Below are 20,399 nucleotides of genomic sequence, written 5' to 3' on the forward strand. Positions count from 1 at the left end.
AAAACATATTCAGTTGGTCTTGCTGTTATGATTTTTGTTGGCCTTTTGTTTTTTTCCTTTTTTTTTTTTTTCCTTTGTCTTTCTCTTTTTTTTCTCTTTTTTTGATTTCCCTGGTAATTGGGGGGGAGGGTATTGAGGGTGGTGAATATAATATTTTATTTTATTTTATTTGTATCTTATTTTCTCGGAGGGGGGGGACTGTGCGGGGGGAGTCCCGGATGGTTGAGGGGCAGCTCTTGGGGAACTGTTGGGGGGGGGGGGGGGGGGGGGGGGATCTTGGAGGGCTGGTGGCCTGGCGGTTGGGAGCATGGGCCGGTGGCTGATGGATTGCTGGTTTACGTCCCCATTTTTGACCTTGTGGGAGATCTGTCGACATGCCCTTGAACAGGTTCTTGACCCTGGTTGCTTCTGTGTGTCGCTCTGGATGGGAGTCTGTTAGATGACTAATGTGATGTAGTTGTTGAGCGGCTTCACTGCAAGAGTGAAGTGCAGTGGGCTCTCCTAGAAGAGATCCAGCTCAGTAAAGCCTCAACCATAAATTGTCAGCAACGATGAATGTAAATTAATGAGGAGGCGGAACACACCTCAATTCAAACTGTTTTTATAAAATACAGTTTGAAAATTAGAAAATAATTTGAAATTGACAAGTTGAAGCATAGCCTATAGATAGTTAGCAGGCAGTGCGTGTTAACTGTCCTGCTGCATAATAATCCCATTTTGGAACAGTGAGTGCATTCTGACATCACGTGCATAAACAACTCACACTGGGGCGACCGTTAGAGATATTTGGAACTCACCTGTGAAAAGGTTAAACCGCATGAAATGACCAGCTGGATAGCCCATCGCACAGCTGGCTCCCTGCGACCTTTACGTTTGTGGGTCAGGGTGAAGGCTTTGGATCCTGTTCGGTCAGTCTCATTTAAAGAGAACACAATCCAACCACCTTAACCTTTACAGCAGTCTGAGTCTCTCAGGTCACCAAGGGTTACATAGGCTTCACTGGAGATCAAACAGCTAATCCTTTCGCAAGGTAGGGAGATCATTCAAGATTGACGTCTAAATTGGACGTCTATCCATGTCCTGAGGCAACAGTGAGGGCTGTACTAGTCTTGGGTTTAGCTAGGGCGTTGTGGACGGGGATGGGTGTAATCCCATCCCTCAGGATCAGAAGGTTGCGTAGTTTGATCCCAGTTGTGGACACATGTTATATATATTTTTTGGTTTTAACCCAACCTAAACATTAACCATTAACTTAACCATTCAAAATGAGTGCCTGAACTTAACCCTTAACTTTGAAATGTGAAGTTGTGGAGAACGTGGATGAGCATCTAATTCCACAGTGAGACTGTGAGAACCTGTTTCAAGAGGACCTATACCTATACTATCATGTGACCCTACATGAAAAACCTCTCGCCCTCTCACCCGTGTAACCTTTCCCTCCCTAGGCTCGACTGATCATCACTTGCACGTAGTAGACACAGAAATTAACACAAACACATACAGTGGGGCAAAAAAGTATTTAGTCAGGCACCAATTGTGCAAGTTCTCCCACTTAAAAAGATGAGAGAGGCCTGTAATTTTCATCATATGTACACTTCAACTATGACTGACAAAATGAGAAAAAGAAATCCAGAAAATCACATTGTAGGATTTTTAATGAATTTATTTGCAAATTATGGTGGAAAATAAGTATTTGGTCAATAACAAAAGTTTATCTCAATACTTTGTTATATACCCTTTGTTGGCAATGACAGAGGTCAAATGTTTTCTGTAAGTCTTCACAAGGTTTTCACACACTGTTGCTGGTATTTTGGCCCATTCCTCCATGCAGATCTCCTCTAGAGCAGTGATGTTTTGGGGCTGTTGCTGGGCAACACGGACTTTCAACTCCCTCCAAAGATTTTCTATGGGGTTGAGATCTGGAGACCGGCTAGGCCACTCCAGGACCTTGAAATGCTTCTTACGAACCCACTCCTTCGTTGCCCGGGCGGTGTGTTTGGGATCATTGTCATGCTGAAAGACCCAGCCACGTTTCATCTTCAATGCCCTTGCTGATGGAAGGAGGTTTTCACTCAAAATCTCACGATGCATGGCCCCATTCATTCTTTCCTTTACACGGATCAGTCTTCCTGGTCCCTTTGCAGAAAAACAGCCCCAAAGCATGATGTTTCCACGACCATGCTTCACAGTAGGTATGGTGTTCTTTGGATGCAACTCAGCATTCTTTGTCCTCCAAACACGACGAGTTGAGTTTTTACCAAAAAGTTATATTTTGGTTTCATCTGACCATATGACATTCTCCCAATCTTCTTCTGGATCATCCAAATGCTCTCTAGCAAACTTCAGACTGGCCTGGACATGTACTGGCTTAAGCAGGGGGACACGTCTGGCACTGCAGGATTTGAGTCCCTGGCGGCGTAGTGTGTTAGTGATGGTAGGCTTTGCTACTTTGGTCCCAGCTCTCTGCAGGTCATTCACTAGGTCCCCCCGTGTGGTTCTGGGATTTTTGCTCACCGTTCTTGTGATCATTTTGATCCCACGGGGTGAGATCTTGCGTGGAGCCCCAGATCGAGGGAGATTATCAGTGGTCTTGTATCTCTTTCATTTCCTAATAATTGCTCCCACAGTTGATTTCTTCAAACCAAGCTGCTTACCTATTGCAGATTCAGTCTTCCCAGCCAGCAATTTAGTTTCTGGTGTCCTTTGACAGCTCTTTGGTCTTGGCCATTGTGGAGTTTGGAGTGTGACTGTTTGAGGTTGTGGACAGGTGTCTTTTATACTGATAACGAGTTCAAACAGGTGCCATTAATACAGGTAACAAGTGGAGGACAGAGGAGCCTCTTAAAGAAGAAGTTACAGGTCTGTGAGAGCCAGAAATCTTGCTTGTTTGTTGGTGACCAAATACTTATTTTCCACCATAATCTGCAAATAAATTCATAAAAAATCCTACAATGTGATTTTCTGTATTTTTCCCCCCATTTTGTCTGTCATAGTTGAAGTGTACCTATGATGAAAATTACAGGCCTCCCTCATCTTTTTAATTGGGAGAACTTGCACAATTGGTGGCTGACTAAATACTTTTTTGCCCCACTGTATACATATATACACATATGGACACACACCCACCACCATCCCCCAACCCAATGTTATCAGGAGCTGGTGACTAGCTAGGTTATCGTCAATGCTTTGTTTTAAGAATGGCCCTGTATAACAGTGCATATCAAATCAAATCAATGTTTTATTTGTCACTTGCGCCGAATACAACAGGTACCGTGAAATGCTCACCTACAAGCCCTTAAACAACAATGCAGTTTTAAGAAAATAGACTTAAGAAAATATTTACTAAATAAACTTGAAAAAGTAACACAATGTTAAAAAGTACCACAATAAAATAACAATGATGAGACAATACACAGGGGGTACCGGTACCGAGTCAATGTGCAGGGGTACAGGTTAGTCGATGTAATTTGTACATGTAGGTAATTTGTACCTGTAGGGGGGTGTCAATGCAAATAGTCTGGGTGGCCTTTGATTAATTGTTCAGCAGTTTTATGGCTTGGCAGTAGATGCTGTTAAGGAGCCTTTTGGTCCTAGACTTGGCGCTCTGGTCCTGCTTGCCGTGCGGTAGCAGAGAGAACAGTCTATGACTTGGGTGACTGGAGTCACTATCACTGTGAACTTAAGGTGGATCAATAGTAGAGGGCAGACCCATATTGGGCTGGTGGCAGGATTTGACACTTGATTCAATCGTCATGGCGCCTGTGTACAGTGTGTGTGTGTGAGGAGGAGAGTCAAGCCTGATTGATGAGCTAAAAGAGTGTGTTAGCGATGGGGAGGCTGAAAGCTGAGCATCGATATGAGGCCTGGAGAAATACCTACTTGGTATGGATTTGTTTGTTCAGAGGCAAGCAGACCTCCTTTGGGACGATGCTTAGAAAAATAACCCCAAAAATGTCAATAGATCAGATGGACAGCTGGACCAATAATCAGAGATGTATAGAAATAGTTGATCATAGCTGTGTGTGTTGTGTTGTGTGAGTGAGTGAGTGAGTGAGTGAGTGAGTGAGTGAGTGAGTGAGTGAGTGAGTGAGTGAGTGACTGACTGACTGACTGACTGACTGAGTGAGGGGGAGGGGGGGGTCTTCGTGTGTATGTGTGTCTTCGTGTGGGTGTGTGTACAGCGAGGGAGTGGTCCTTGTTGAAATGTTTGTTGTTAAATGCTAAGCCAGTCAAACATATACAACACACCTAGTTTATCTGTCTTCTACATACTGTATCGGGGGTTTTAAGGTAGAAGTCTGTTTGTGTGTGGGAGATGGATAGTGATGATGATGATAATACACACTAGTGGCACTGAGGTCAATGTCATTTCAATTCCACTCAACTCTGGGATTGGATTAGGAATGAAGTCGGAATTGAAAAACGGCCATAGTTATTGTCACCCCTGATAAAGATGAACAAAACAGACTGTATAAAATAAATAATACCAGTATTGAGTTATATTGTATGATCAACATTTTTTTTAAATGTTATTATTTTATAATAATACAAAAAAAATAGATGTTGTTTAACAAATATATGAATTATTATTTATTTTATACAGTCTTTTTTGCTCATCTTTATCAAGGATGACAATAATTATGGACCCCATTGTACATTCCTGGGGTGGCAGGTAGCCTAGTGGTTAGAGCGTTAGGCCAGTAACCAAAAGGTTGCTAGACTGAATCCCTGAGCTGACAAGGTAAAATGTGTCGTTCTGCCCCTGAACAAGGCAGTTAACCCACCGTTCATAGGACGTCGTTGTAAATAAGATTTTTTTCTTAACTGACTTGCCTAGTTAAACAAGGTCAAATATATAATGAAAACATTATAAAGGCCAATGGAATTGACCCCAAATTCTGACACGCACACCCCAACCAAGATTAGAAAAGAGACTAATCTGTCCTCTCTTTCGCACGCACACACACAGCCAGACAGCCACACCCCCTCCCAACTCCCTCTGTTAGACACAGACAACTTGAATGGAAGACCAAAATTCTGTCTGCCTGAAGTTCACCTCATCCATCCAGGGCCGGGGGGGGGTCATTCCTTGTCAGTTTTGTACGACTGTCACACATGATCTGGGTGGAGTTGGCCTGGTGTGCCCCTGCCCTGGCCCTGCTGAAGTGGTGGGAAGCTAATCCTTTCTGGAGTGGATTAAACAGCTGTTTGTGACGCCACTCTGAGAGCTGGCAGGTATTCGGAGAGAGGGGTGTGAAGAAGAGAAGGGATAGGAGGGAGATAGGGGAGAATTGGAAGAGAGTGGAGAAGAGATAGCCTTCTCACTTGGATTCTCTAGGCCCAATAGAGCAGAGAGTAAGTGGTAGCCAAGAGAGAGGGAGAGAGAGAGAAGGAACGAGACAAAAACAAAGGGAGGTAGCAAGATATAAAGGAAGAGAGAAATTCCGGGAATGCGAAAGGCAGAGAATGATCCAGGCCCTCAGGACTGTATTTTCAGCTGGCGTTAATCCAGAACAATTGTCAAGCGCACACTAATTTGCAATATCTACCTGTTAAAGCCGATGCTTCTTCGATTTTCAATCCCAGGATTGGTAATTTACAGGTTTTATATGAGCTCTTATAGTAGGCTACCTTTACCCTACTATAACACTATCTGGTTCAACAGCAATGTGTCTGGTGTCTTTCTTATCCTGCCATGCATTAGCCAAGGAGCCTACCCATAAAAGGTTTCTAAATGGTCTACTTGTTTACTGTTGCTATCACTCGTTACTGTAGCCTATGCTATTTAAGAAGCTGTAGTATCAATCCACAGTGGATGAGAATATTCCGTGCCCCCTGGCGAATTAAAGTTGATGATAATGCAAAGACCGTCAGAACATAAGACACGCATGTAGTATTAAGCAATTGAACACCTTGATTGGCCAGTGAGTGGCCAAGCCCTCGTCACACCTACAACTTGTTTATTAATCAAAACCCAGCCCTTTCAAACTACCGCCAGCTATTGCTTTCATAATAATGGGGAGTGAGAGGGAAATGATGTGGGGATTTCTTGGTCCCTATCCCCTGTAGTCTGACTGGGCAGCAGTGGTGTAATGATGCTGGTTGAGGTCCCCAGAGCCTGTTCATTAGCTGTGATTAAACTGCCTCCCAGTCTTCATCCTGTCCTCATCCTCACAGTAGAGCCACTACTGTCAGCCATGAGAGGGCTGTCCTAATCCTCACAGAGATACACTGCCTTGAGAGGAATGTCTTCATCCAATCCTCACTCCTCATCCTATCCTCATCCTGTCCTCACTCCTCATCCTGTCCTCATCCTTACAGTAGAGCCATTACTATCAGCCATGAGAGGGCTGTCCTCATCCTATCTCATCCTCACAGAGAGTTAGTGCTGTCAGTCAAAAATAGTCAACCCCAGCATAGAAAAACAGTTAACCACAGGTTGACTGTCACTAGCGTGTGCCATGAAACATACATCCTTCTGTCCTCTATGTCACTGAACACAGTGAAAATTAATATAATGTCTTGCCCTCTGTATGACTTTTCCACATGGAGGGGCAGGATCAGTGACTCCACAACACACCCACACACAAGCTACAGAACTGTTCTTGAATTATCATATTGTGTTGGAAGGGGGTCAGAAAGAGGTCACAGTGATATAAATGTACCTCTGGTTTAGTGGACCGTTATGATTGGAAAGTTTATTTGACAATTAGTTTTAGAGAAATCAATGCTTGTCCTCCCCTAATGCAATGAACCTGATCACCCAGGACACACACAAATATTATCTCTGTGACTGTTTTGTCTACATCCCGCCGGTTTAGGGCATTCTTTCTCTGTATGTAGTACATCTGGTAGGTTCTTTCTGTTTCTAACTGATATATGCCTGTTTCCCAGAGCTAAATGGCCCTGACACTCCTTTGACTCATTTCATTACAGCTCAGAATACCATCCAGTGTCAGGCTGCTGCTGTACCAACACTTCTGTCTGTCTCCACTAGTACAGCTGAAAAATGAGCTGCCAGTCACACCTCATTATTTTGTGTTCTCTTGTAAATTACATAGGATTGAAGAATTTGTGATTCTTAACACAAGTCTCTTTCCCTCCCTCCCTCCCTCCCTCCCTCCCTCCCTCCCTCCCTCCCTCCCTCCCTCCCTCCCTCCCTCCCTCCCTCCCTCCCTCCCTCCCTCCCTCCCTCCCTCCCAGACCCAGTCTCAGTGGATGTGGACCAGTATGAAGTGGCAGTGTTGTCTGATACTCTGAGGGGTTTCCTCCAGGACCTGCCCTCCCCCATCATCCCAGCTGTGGTCTACAGTGAACTGGTCTACACTGCCCAAGGTACAGTAACAGTACACTCACAATGGTAATGATTAACTAACATCAAACATCACAGTCCATAATCAGCTAGGACATATGGATACGACATAGATACGGTTTGCACAGACTTATTGCGGCTAGCCCATCACAGAGTTCTGCTGTCACTTGAAAGAAGGTTAAGTTCATTTTAACCCAGGATTAAAGGGATACTCTGGGAATGAGGTCCTTCATCTACTTCACCAGAGTTAGATGAACTCGTGGATACTATTTGTATGTCTCTGTGTTCAGTATGAAGGAGGTTAGAGGTATTTTCATGATGCTAGAGACATAACAAATGGTATCCACAAGTTCATCTGACTCTGGGGAAGTAGATAAATGTGAAAATCCAAAAGTGTCCCTTTAACACTAGAACCGTCTGGTCTTTCTGCCTATAAGTATCCGCTAGAGAACGTTGCCTGGCGTCCCCTTTAGCATAACAAATGCATCAGATGCATACCAACCCGCTAATTGCAGCAAACATAAAGCACCAATTCTTGATAAATAGTGCATAAACTATTATAAAGGATTAATTGTATGAAGAAATATTAGTGGAAATATACACATAAAAAGAAAATATACAATAGTAAAGGATATGTTTTGTGTAGTTCTACAAAGTCCTAGAAAGAATGTAGGCCTAAAGCCAATTTTCATTTCTCTTACAATAAAAACAGTTGTGTAATCTATTTGATCAACTTTATTTGTAGATTCGATTAGTAATAGAGTTATAGTAATTAATAAAGTCCAGTTACAGCTTCTTTTGACAAAGTTGAAACTAAAAAGATTAGAAATTATATAACCAGCCAGGTGCACAGGTGAAATTATCTGCTATATTCCTAAACAACAGCATGAACAATTGTAAAGGATGAATTGCATAAATAAATAGTATATTTTAATTTGAAGTTTATTATGTTACTAATTTTTTTGCTTAGTAGCCAGAGTAATGCTGCCGCACGGACAGCACAGATATTCTTGGAAAAAGTTCAATTTGGAAATAGAGCTGCAACTTTTGAATTATGCAAGTTATTTGACAAAGGTAAGTGTAATAGAAACGGCAGAATATGCTCTGTCTGATACTATATATAAAATGTTTTACCTCCAAGTGACTCTGAAGGAGGATTTGATAAAGTGATGATCCTTTCCTTGCATCTTTAAATGTAAATTACAAGATGCGCCCATCACTTCATATACAATTTGACAACTGATAGGACTAATATTGTCACTCATCAGATGAGTGTCAATTTAATATCGTCTATACTCTTATTATGTGTGAAATTAGTTTTGGTATAATTTAGGTGTCGTTTCGATGGGCCAGCTGTGCGGGCTGACTGGCATCATTTGTTTCCTACTCATCGAGTTGGATAGTCAAGGATATGTTTTGCATTATTCTAAAGGCCTACTGTAACGCATTGCATGTTTTCATTTCCGTTACAGTAAATAAAATAGTCCTGTAACAGCTTCTTTTTACAAAGTAAAACATAAAAGGGAATGGTATCAACCCGCAAGGCGTGCGGTCAAATTATTAACATGAGAGCTAACGCTGATAAATAGGGATATGGCGCCGGAAGGGAGGGCTGCCATTTTACAGGATCCGAACCAACTGTGCTATTTTATTAGTTTTTTCACATTGTTTGTAACTCCTTTGGTATATAATGTAGCTGCTACCGTCTCTTATGAACGAAAATAGCTTTTAGACATCAGAACAGCGAATACTCACCTCAAACTGGACGAAGATTTCTTCTTTAATGAGACCGACATGAAGGATATACTGCTTTGTAGAGACAAGGCCTAAATCCCCATCATCAGCGTGAAGAAAAGACAGAGAAAAAGGGGGAGGAGGGCGGGGTGCCTTGTAAGAATTCGCAGACGATTAGGTAAATCCCACTACCCTCGGTATGATTGGTCAACGTGCAATCATTGGAAAACAAACTGGACAAACTATGATCAATACATTCCTAACAACGGGACATAAAAAAATGGAATATCTTATTTTTCACTGAGACTTAGCTGAACAACAACACAGATAATATAGATCTGGCTGGCTTGAGCGTGTTTCGGCAGGACAGAGCCGCTACGTCTGGTAAGATGAGGGGCGGGGTGTGTGTCTATTTGTCAATAACTGCTGGTGCACGATGTCTAATATTAAAGAAGTCTCGAGGTATTGCTCTCCTGAGGTAGAATACCTCATGATAAGCTGTAAGACCACACTATCTATCAAGAGGGTTCTCATCTATATTATTAGTAGCCGTTTATTTACCACCACAAACCGATGCTGGCACTAAGACCGCACACAACAAGCAGTATAAGGCCATAAGCAAACATGAAAATGCTCATCCAGAAGCGGCGCTCCTAGTGGCCGGGGACTTTAATGCCGGCAAACTTAAATCCGTTTTACCTCATTTCTACCAACATGTCACATGTGCAAGACCACCTTTACTCTACACACAGAGACGCATACAATGCTCTACCTCGCCCTCCATTTGGCAAATCTGACCATAATTCTGTCCTCCTGATTCCTGCTTACAAGCAAAAAAAATTAAGCAGGAAGTGCCAGTAACTCACTCAATACGGATGTGGTCAGATGACGCAGATGCTATACTACATGATTGTTTTGCTAGCACAGACTGGAATATGTTCCGGGATTCATCCAATGGCATTGAGGAGTGTACCACCTCAGTCACCGGCTTCATCAATTAGTGCATCGACAACATCGTCCCAACATTGACCGTACGTACATTTCCCAACCAGAAGCTATGGATTACAGGCAACATCTGCACCGAGCTACAGGCTAGAGCTGCTACTTTCAAGGAGTCTGGACACTTATAAGAAATCCCACTATGCCCTCAGACGAACCATCAAACAAGCAAAACAGTAATACAGGACTAAGATTGAATCCTACTACATCAGCTCTGACGCAAGTCGGATGTGGCAGGGCTTGAAAACTATTATGGACTATAAAGAGAAACCGTGAGCTGCCCAGTGACACGAGCCAACCAGACGAGCTAAAAGCCTTTTATACTCGCTTCAAGGCAAGTAAAAATGAAGCATGTGTGAGAGCACCAGCTGTTCCGGACGACTGTGTGATCACGCTCTCCGTAGACCTTTAAACAGGTCAACATCCACAAAGCCACAGGGCCAGACAGATTACCAGGACATGTACTCAAAGCAGGTGAGGGAGCAAGTGTCTTCACTGACATTTTCAACCTCTCCCTGGCTGATCCTCAACACTGGGGCCCCTCAGGGGTGTGTTCTTAGTCCCCTTCTGTAGTCCCTGTTCACTCATGAATGTGTGGCCAAGCACAACTCCAACACCATCATTAAGTTTGCTGACGACACAACAGCCTGACCACCGACAACAATGAGACCTGGCAGTGTGGTGCCAGGACAACAACCTCTCTCTCAATGTGAGCAAGACAAATGAGCTGATCATAGACTATAGGAAAAGGAGGACTGAACAGGCCCCCATTAAAGTGGTGGGAGCGGGTCGAGTGGAGTGGAGCGGGTCGAGAGATTCAAGCCACATGGTGTCCACATCATCAACAAATTATCATGGTCCAGACACACCAAGACAGTCGTGAAGAGGGCACGACAACACCTTTTCCCCCTCAGGAGACTGAAAAGATTTGGCATGGGTCCCCAGAGCCTCAAAAAGTTCTATAACTGCACAAAGGAGAGCATCCTGACCAGTTGCATCAACGCCTGGTATGGCAACTGCTCGGCATCTGACCGTAAGGTGCTACAGAGGGTAGTGCGTACATCCCCAGTACATCACTGGGGCCGAGCTCCCTGCTATCCAGGACCTCTATACCAGGCGGTGTCAGAGGAAGGCCCATAAAATTGTCAAAGATTCCAGCCACCCAAGTCATAGTGTTCTCTCTGCTACTGCAAGGCAAGCTGTACCGGAGTGCCAAGTCATTGACCAAAAGGCTCCTGAACAGCTTCTACCCCCAATCCATAAGGGCTCCAGAGTGGCGCAGCGGTCCCTGGTTTGAATTCAGGCTGAATCACATCCAGCCGTGATTGAGAGTCCCATAGGGCGGCGCACAATTGGGTCAGCGTCGTCCGGGTTTGGTCGGGGTACGCCATCATTGTAAATGATGAAAATAATTTGTTCTTAACTGAATTGCCTTGCCTAGTTAAATAAAGGTAAAATAATTAGATTTTTTTTTTAAACACACATGCCGCTAATAAATAGAACCCTCCATTCAGGAGGAAAGTTATTAGAAGTCATGAACCATGATCACACCACATACGACTGATTCAGTGCATACTTCCATTGTGAGGTTAGCTCCTCCGTGGATAACAAAGCTATGAACTAGAGTCCTTCATACGTATCGCCACTACAATGGTGTAAGACACATGGACTTGTAGTAAAACCACTACAGGCCCCCTTGGTATATAGCTTGAGGTCGGCATCGATTCTTATTGACACACGGTCATTGACATGGAAATTATCTGATGATGTCAGACTCATTCTGAACAGGTTGCAGCCTACCAGGATACTTGGTTTTCTGACCCTGACGCCCCGTTGACTCTACAGCTACATGAATCACCAGTTTCTCCCCAGAGGTTCATAGGTCATTCCTGCAGTGTAGACTGTCTGAAGCTAGTGCCTTACTGCTGTAGACTTATCATGTAGTTATCCATTTAGGATAGTGCGCTAAGCAACACGCCGCTAGGTAGATATGCCATTAGACAAAATTTATTGACAATCCATGATTGAATCATCTAGCCAAGACCATGGATGTATATATAATATAGTCCAATTAGATGATTAAGGTGTGGTCACTATGTTTTGTACATCTTTTGTTTGTGTTCCCCATACAACCATACGTTAGCGCCACAATGCTCATTTGGGGAAGAAATGTAATTACGTATTTCGTGAGTGTTGTGCGTTATTAACGTATGTCTAAGTTACTGCCTAGATCCACCAGCCTGGACAACAGGACGACAGTCCAGAACGACGATCCACAACCATGGCCATTCTTGTGGTGGGGCTGCAGCTTTCAGAAATCCTACCAGGTTAAACCACCAGAGGGGGACTGTCATGATTATCCACAAACCAGGACACCCTATGGTCATGCTTGTGGTGGGTTGCAACTTGCAGAATCCTTCCAAGATTGAACCCACCAGGAGGGGACTGTTATGACTGTCCTCTGAGGATACAAATAGGTCAGCTCAGCAATGGATGACTTCAACCAGACCCTCTGTGGGTGAGAGAAGAGGGAACTGGTGGGGGGGTTGATAGCTATCGTGGAGAAATTACAAGATTATGTTATAATACTGTTATTACATCAAATGGTTGTTGTATGCAACAGAATAGGGTTCTTAGAACTCTATTGTGTCTGTGTGAACTGAGAGGAGGTTCTGAGACTTAATTCTAGCAACTGATTTATTATGGTCTTGTCCTCTCTGAGACAATAACGTCATCTCCCGGACAATCACTGGTACGGCTGATTAGCTGTCATAAGTAAAGTATCTATAAAAGTGAATTTAAGTGGGACCATTATACTACTCTCTTCAAACCATTGTATTCTACTACTCTCATCACCACTGAGAACTATCGACACGGCTGCCTTGCCTCTCTTCAAATAATTATCTTCCAGCGCGAGTGGAAGCAGATTGAGTTCTGTAGTTCTGTTCAGGACTACACGACAGGTCGCCGGATGCCGGGCGACGGCAGAGGAGAGCAACAGTAGGAGACGGGTGGGGACCCCTTTTGGACAATCAGAGCCTTACAAGCGTGCCACAAAATGGCCCAACAACCTTTCCAAGAAAGCCTGGTTCTGACAGACATCCACAAAGAAACAAGACATTTACACGTAATTACATTCATGATTTCTTACTCCAAACGGGTGCAAAGTATATGATTACTTTGAGAGTAGTTTCTAAATGTACCAAGTATTATGTCTCTGTCTCTCGCCCTCTCCCTCTCTATCTCCTTTGTAACAAGCCGCCATATTGTGTCAGTCCGCTGGGGACCTGTTTAAATGTATTAAGTGTGTATGTTTATCCTGTGTTACCATTTAGTTAGTAAATAAATAATTAAATCAATTTGTGTAGTACTGAATTATGAGTAAGCCTGGGGTTTTTGCAGATGCGGGAGGTTACGACTGTTCAGAATGATGATAAGATACGAGGTTATGATTAATACGTTGACTGTTTGGGGTTTAATTCAGGAGATGGTAACTCTTTAAACAGCCACTCTCGTAGTGCCCCAGATTCCTAATGAGTTAATTGTTACATTATTAATTGAATCGGGTAACAATTAAACATAGTTAGTTGATTAGATAAATAACAGTCATCAGATTCAAGATGCCATTTTCTGTAGGCTACAGTATTGACATGTTGGAACCAAAACTTGGCTTGGACATTTAGCCTACAACACCTTTAAACTGGTAGAAGATTCGGTCAGTGCCATTAGTGATGAGATGATACAGTGCACTGACTTGTGTGTGGGTGTGTGGGTGTGGGTGTGTGGGTCAGGTGTCCTTAATGGTTTGTATACTCAGTGTATTAATGACACCTGGTCCATTTATTTGTCCGAACCATTGGCTTTCTGGTTCTGGTCAATGTTCTAATGTCTCTGAGATGCAGGCTGTACAGTCGGCTTTGTTAACCTATGCTGTGTATAGTAATCATTAGCTAATCTAGATGCTTCTGTCATGCTGCAGAGAACTCAGCCTGTCCTTCCCGGGTTCTCGCTCTATATATATATATATATACACGGTGGGGAGAACAAGTATTTGATACACTGCCGATTTTGCAGGTTTTCCTACTTACAAGCATGTAGAGGTCTGTAATTTTTATCATAGGTACACTTCAACTGTGAGAGACGGAATCTAAAACAAAAATCCAGAAAATCACATTGTATGATTTTTAAGTAATTAATTTGCATTTTATTGCATGACAAGTATTTGATACATCAGAAAAGCAGAACTTAATATTTGGTACAGAAACCTTTGTTTGCAATTATAGAGATCATACGTTTCCTGTAGTTCTTGACCAGGTTTGCACACACTGCAGCAGGGATTTTGGCCCACTCCTCCATACAGACCTTCTCCAGATCCTTCAGGTTTCGGGGCTGTCGCTGGGCGAAACGGACTTTCAGCTCCCTCCAAAGATGTTCTATTGGGTTCAGGTCTGGAGACTGGCTAGGCAACTCCAGGACCTTGAGATGCTTCTTATGGAGCCACTCCTCAGTTGCCCTGGCTGTGTGTTTGGGGTTGTTGTCATGCTGGAAGACCGAGCAATGACCCATCTTCAATGTTCTTACTGAGGGAAGGAGGTTGTTGGCCAAGATCTCACGATACATGGCCCCATCCATCCTCCCCTCAATACGGTGCAGTCGTCCTGTCCCCTTTGCAGAAAAGCATCCCCAAAGAATTATGTTTCCACCTCCATGCTTCACGGTTGGGATGGTGTTCTTGGGGTTGTACTCATCCTTCTTCTTCCTCCAAAGACGGCGAGTGGAGTTTAGACCAAAAAGCTCTATTTTTGTCTCTTCAGACCACATGACCTTCTCCCATTCCTCCTCTGGATCATCCAGATGGTCATTGGCAAACTTCAGACGGGCCTGGACATGCGCTGGCTTGAACAGGGGGGCCTTGCGTGCACTGCAGGATTTTAATCCATGACGGCGTAGTGTGTTATTAATGGTTTTCTTTGAGACTGTGGTCCCAGCTCTCTTCAGGTCATTGACCAGGTCCTGCCGTGTAGTTCTGGGCTGATCCCTCACCTTCCTCATGATCATTGATGCCCCACGAGGTGAGATCTTGCATGGAGCCCCAGACCGAGGGTGATTGACCGTCATCTTGAACTTCTTCCATTTTCTAATAATTGCGCCAACAGTTGTTGCCTTCTCACCAAGCTGCTTGCCTATTGTCCTGTAGCCTATCCCAGCCTTGTGCAGGTCTACAATTTAACCCTGATGTCCTTACACAGCTCTCTGGTCTTAGCCATTGTGGAGAGGTTGGAGTCTGTTTGATTGAGTGTGTGGACAGGTGTCTTTTATACAGGTAACGAGTTCAAACAGGTGCAGTTAATACAGGTAATGAGTGGAGAACAAGGGGGCTTCTTACAGAAAACCTAACAGGTCTGCGAGAGCCGGAATTCTTACTGGTTGGTAGGTGATCAAATACTTATGTCATGCAATAAAATGCAAATTAATTACTTAAAAATTATACAATGTGATTTTCTGGATTTTTGTTTTAGATTCCGTGTCTCACAGTTGAAGTGTACCTATGATAAACATTACAGACCTCTCTCTACATGCTTTGTAAGTAGGAAAACCTGCAAAATCGGCAGTGTATCAAATACTTGTTCTCCCCACTGTATATGACGATCGTCACCAATTCCCCAACCTACATTACCTGCCCTCCCTTTCCTCCATCCCTCAGCTCCTTTCTCTGAATTTTTTTCCTTCATTTTCTTGATCTGCATTACACCTAATCCCCTTCAATTACCATCCCAAATCCCCCTATTGTGGATTCTGTCACACCTGCAAAGCCTCCTAAACCCATTTATATAAACCCTTCTCTCTGCGAGGTAGACCAACTGACCAGCCGGCAGGGAGGATCACGGTCAGTCTGACCGACCATGCGACTGACTGTGTAACCATAACTTCAGCAGACTCCGGCCAAGTGTCTCAGTCTCATCCCTTTGTGTCTGTCTGTCTCAGACAAGAGAAGTGGTCAGTCATTCTATTGGCATAATCCAGATTCAGATTGACCTCTCTAAGAACACAGGGCAAAGGGCCAGCTTTCCCACCAGACCATGCCCATCTGGACTGAACAAAGGTGGGTAGCTATAGTTAGGTAGCTGATGTATATACAGACTTCCAGGAAAGCTATTGGACCGGTCAGCTGTTCTAGCACCAGACCTGGGTTCAAATACATGTGTATTTGAATATTTGTTATTTAAATACTTATTTTCTTTGTATTTGAGTATTTTCAAATAATTTCCTATAAATAACCTATTTGAAGGTATTTTCAAATACTTATTTTAAATATTATTTTCAAATACCTGGGTTCAGTGCATGGAAGTGTATTTGAGTCCGTGTATTTCCAAATACATTCCAATATTCAACTACTTGTACTCCCCCCCCCCCCCCAAAAAAAATACCTAAATACTTATTTACATATGTTTTTGAAAATAATTGAAATACACTAAATAGTATTTGAACCCAGGTCTGCCTAGCACCCAGCTCTAACCCTCCCTTTCTCCCTCCTCCCTGGGCTGCCCAGTTTTTGTGCCCAGTAGGTCAGGTCCATATGGGAAGCTATTTGAATGGTGTACAGCCCTATAGCACCCACGTCTACCCTCTTTCCTCCTTTCCGTCCATTCCTTCTTTCCTTCCATCCTCCGATTCTCCCGGGTCTGCCCCGGTGTCCAGTGTCCTAAGGGACAGATGGAAAGCCACTCGACCAATCAGTGGCACGCAAAGGTCCTCCCACCTTCCTCTGTGCCCATTCCCAGTATCCAGTAGGTTCTCAGGGTCAGATGGACAGGCCAAGTTCTCAGCTTTGTCCTCTATTGAGCCAGGGTCAGATCGTATTAATGAGGACCGAGGGGGCCCTGAAGACCGAGGGGACAGGGAAGGGCGATAACAGCTCCAGACGGGATGTGGATTAATTTTGGGGGAGGGAGAGCAGGGGGTTTTGGTAGGTAGCGGTCATCGGCTGCGTCTGTGATCTGAGGAGGCGAGACGAGAGAAGGTCAACACAGCTGACCTCTACCAGATCAGGCGGATTGGCCGACCATATATAATCTAACAGCTCTGACCGACACACAGCCCCCCGACAAACACCTACACACAAACACACACCCTCCATCTCCACACATATGACCTGCCACCACCTCCTCCGTCACCTGTGCCCAAGCACCTGTCACTTTGCCCTCCCACTCTTCAAGTGCCCTTTTGGGTGGTGGTATAATTATATATTGTTTGTATACAGTTTTTGCTGTTGTTCTGAAGCCATTTCCCCAAAGTTGACCCAAAGTGACGTTGTCAAGTTTGCCACCCCCCACTCCTACTCTGTCCTTTGGTGCGCCTGTTTCCAAGTCTGGGTACCCTTTTTACATTTTTAACACCTGCCCCATGAAAGGCATGTGCACGGCCCTGCTAACTTTTGACCCCTGACCTAAGACACTTATCTCAAATAAGCACCCTTGGCCAGCCTTAACCAGACCAGCGCTAATGGCCCCAGGCATGGGTGGAACTCATTAAGAGAAAGGCCAGCCTCAGCCAGGCAACAAGAGCAGCTAACAGGAGAGTAGTCCTTATCACTAGACATGAGGTGCTCTATACTGAACACTTATGGTGCTGCATTCTGCTCTGTCTGCAGCTAAAATACAGGCACACACACACACACACACACACACACACACACACACACACACACACACACACACACACCACTAAGGCTCAATTCAAACACTCATCCACTCTCAGCTAAAATTTACAATGTCAGTCAGGACAGACAGATTTACTGAGGTCATACTGCTGGTTGTGGGTTAAGTCCAGAGCACTTTGAGTTATTGGGATCAATCACAAACATGGGTTTTAACACTGAATACCCTGCGAGCTCCAAATGCACCACTCTAATAGGTCAATATGGATCACATTCTGCTACCTTCATGTAGATTATGTGTGAATGAAGATAGCTAGCTGCATTAGATTTTAGTACCTATTATGTAGTTAATACAGAGGTTCAATCAGTAAGTCTGGTCTGAATGGCTAGATTGCTTTAATTTAATTCAGTAAGCACAATGTAATTATCTTCGCTGGGCAGAGTGGAATGTATATGTTAGTATTACAAACATTATAATCATCAGCACACAGGGCCGGATTAAGGCAGAGGTTTACCAGGGCTGAAGCCCCTGGGCCCAGGCCCGTAATAAAACAAATATATACAGTATATATTATATATACAGTGTATATTATATATGAAGTATACATGAAGTATTTAATTTTTTTGCAGGAGGACTCAGGAGCCCGCTCTCAAGAAGGCTGCAGTTTAAGCAGCATGTGTGCCAAATATACAGCTTGTTGCATTGTGGCCATAAACATATAATCCATAAAACGATTTGAAACCTCTTACCCTGTCAATTTGACTGTTGGGTGCACTAGCAATGCCTGCCAGGCCTAACTTGAATGGGAACTGCCATCTATGGATTATATTTCTTAAGATAGGCTACTTGTCGTTTCAATAGCCTATGGCTTCATCATAATCAACTGGTCAGTCAGTGTGCCACTGGACATGTTATTTACTAGGTTACTGTAGCCTATAATACTGTATATATGTATAAACAGTGCCTTGCAAAAGTATTCATCCCCCTTGACGTTTTTCCTATTTTGTTGCATTACAACCTGTAATTTAAATTGATTTTTATTTGGATTTCATGTAATGGACATACACAAAATAGTCCAAATTGGTTTAGTGAAATGAAAAAAAATAAAGAAATGGAAGAGTTGTGCGTTCATATGTATTCACCCCCTTAGCTATGAAGCCCCTAAATAAGATCTGGTGCAACTAATTACCTTCAGAAGTCACATAATTAGTTAAATGAAGTCCACCTGTGTGCAATCTAAGTATCACAGGATCTCAGTATATATTAGCCTGTTCTGAAAGGCCCCAGAGTCTGCAATACCACTAAGCAAGGGGCACCACCAAGCAAGCGGTAGCATGAAGACCAAGGAGCTCTCACAACAGGTCAGCGACAAATATGTTGAGAATTACAGATCAGGGTTGGGTTCTAAAAAAAGATCAGAAACTTTGAACATCCCTCAGACCACCATTAAATCCATTATTTAAAAAATTGAAAGAATATTGCACCACAACAAACCTGCCAAGAGTGGGCCGCCCACCAAAACTCACGGACCAGGCAAGGAGGGCATTAATCAGAGGCAACAACGAGACCAAAGATAACCCTGAAAGAGCTGCAAAGCTCCACAGCGGAGATTGGAGTATCTGTCCATAGGACCACTTTAAGCCATACACTCCACAGCGCTGGGCTTTGCGGAAGACTGGCCAGAAAGAAGCTATTGCTTAAATAAAAAATTAAACAAACATGTTTGGTGTTGGCCAAAAAGCATGAGTCAGATGAGACTAAAATTGAGATTTTTGGCCAAGGAGTTAAAATCTATGTCTGGCGCAAACCAACACCTCTCATCACCCTGAGAACACCATCCACAGTGAAGCATGGTGGTGGCAGCATCATGCTGTGGGGATGTTTTTCATCGGCAGTGACTGTGAAACTGGTCAGAATTGAAGGAATGGTGCTAAATACAGGGAAATTCTTGAGGGAAACTGGGACGAAGGTTCAACTTCCAGCAGGACAATTACCCAAAGCATACTACTAAAGCAACACTCGAGTGGTTTAAGGGGAAACATTTAACTGTCTTGGAATGGCCTAGTGAAAGCCCATACCTCAATCCAATTGAGAATCTGTGGTATGACTTAAAGATTGCTGTACACCAGCGGAACCCATCCAACTTGAAGGAGCTGGAGCAGTTTTGCCTTGAATGGGCAAAAATCCCAGTGGCTAGATGTACCAAGCTTAAAGAGATAGACCCCAATTTACTTGCAACTGTAATTTTTGCAACTGGCGGCTCTACAAAGTATTGACTTTGGGGGGGTGAATAGTTATGCACGCTCAAGTTTTTGTCTTATTTCTTGTTTGTTTCACAATAAAAAAAAATAAGTTTCATCTTCAAAGTGGTAGGCATGTTGTGTAAATCAAATGATACAACCCCCCCCCCCCCCCCCCCCCCCCCAAAAAAAAATCTATTTTAATTCCAGGTTGTAAGGCAGCAAAATAGGAAAAGATGCCAAGGGGTGTGAAAACTTTCACATGCCACTGTGTGTGTGTGTGTGTGTATATTTATATATATATATATATATATATATAAATATACACAGGTGTATATACGTATATATATATATATATATATATTACCTACTAATATTGCACAATCTGTGATTTCTTAATCTGGCCCTGTCAGCATAGTTTCATGTTTCTCCTCCTCTTTTACAATTAGCCATTTG

General features: G+C 43.5%; 1 protein-coding gene across 1 annotated transcript in view; it reads left to right on the forward strand.

The window, feature by feature from the left end:
- The window catches only part of pik3r3b (phosphoinositide-3-kinase, regulatory subunit 3b (gamma)), a 324,990-nt gene that overhangs the window by 140,319 nt on the left and 164,272 nt on the right, over nucleotides 1-20,399 (forward strand). The window contains exon 5 of the mRNA XM_021599716.2: nucleotides 7,204-7,335. Coding sequence (XP_021455391.1) covers nucleotides 7,204-7,335 — 132 coding nt within the window. The remainder of the gene's footprint in view (nucleotides 1-7,203; nucleotides 7,336-20,399) is intronic.

This window comes from Oncorhynchus mykiss, chromosome 30 (genome assembly GCF_013265735.2).
Source record: "Oncorhynchus mykiss isolate Arlee chromosome 30, USDA_OmykA_1.1, whole genome shotgun sequence".
Lineage (NCBI taxonomy): Eukaryota > Metazoa > Chordata > Actinopteri > Salmoniformes > Salmonidae > Oncorhynchus > Oncorhynchus mykiss.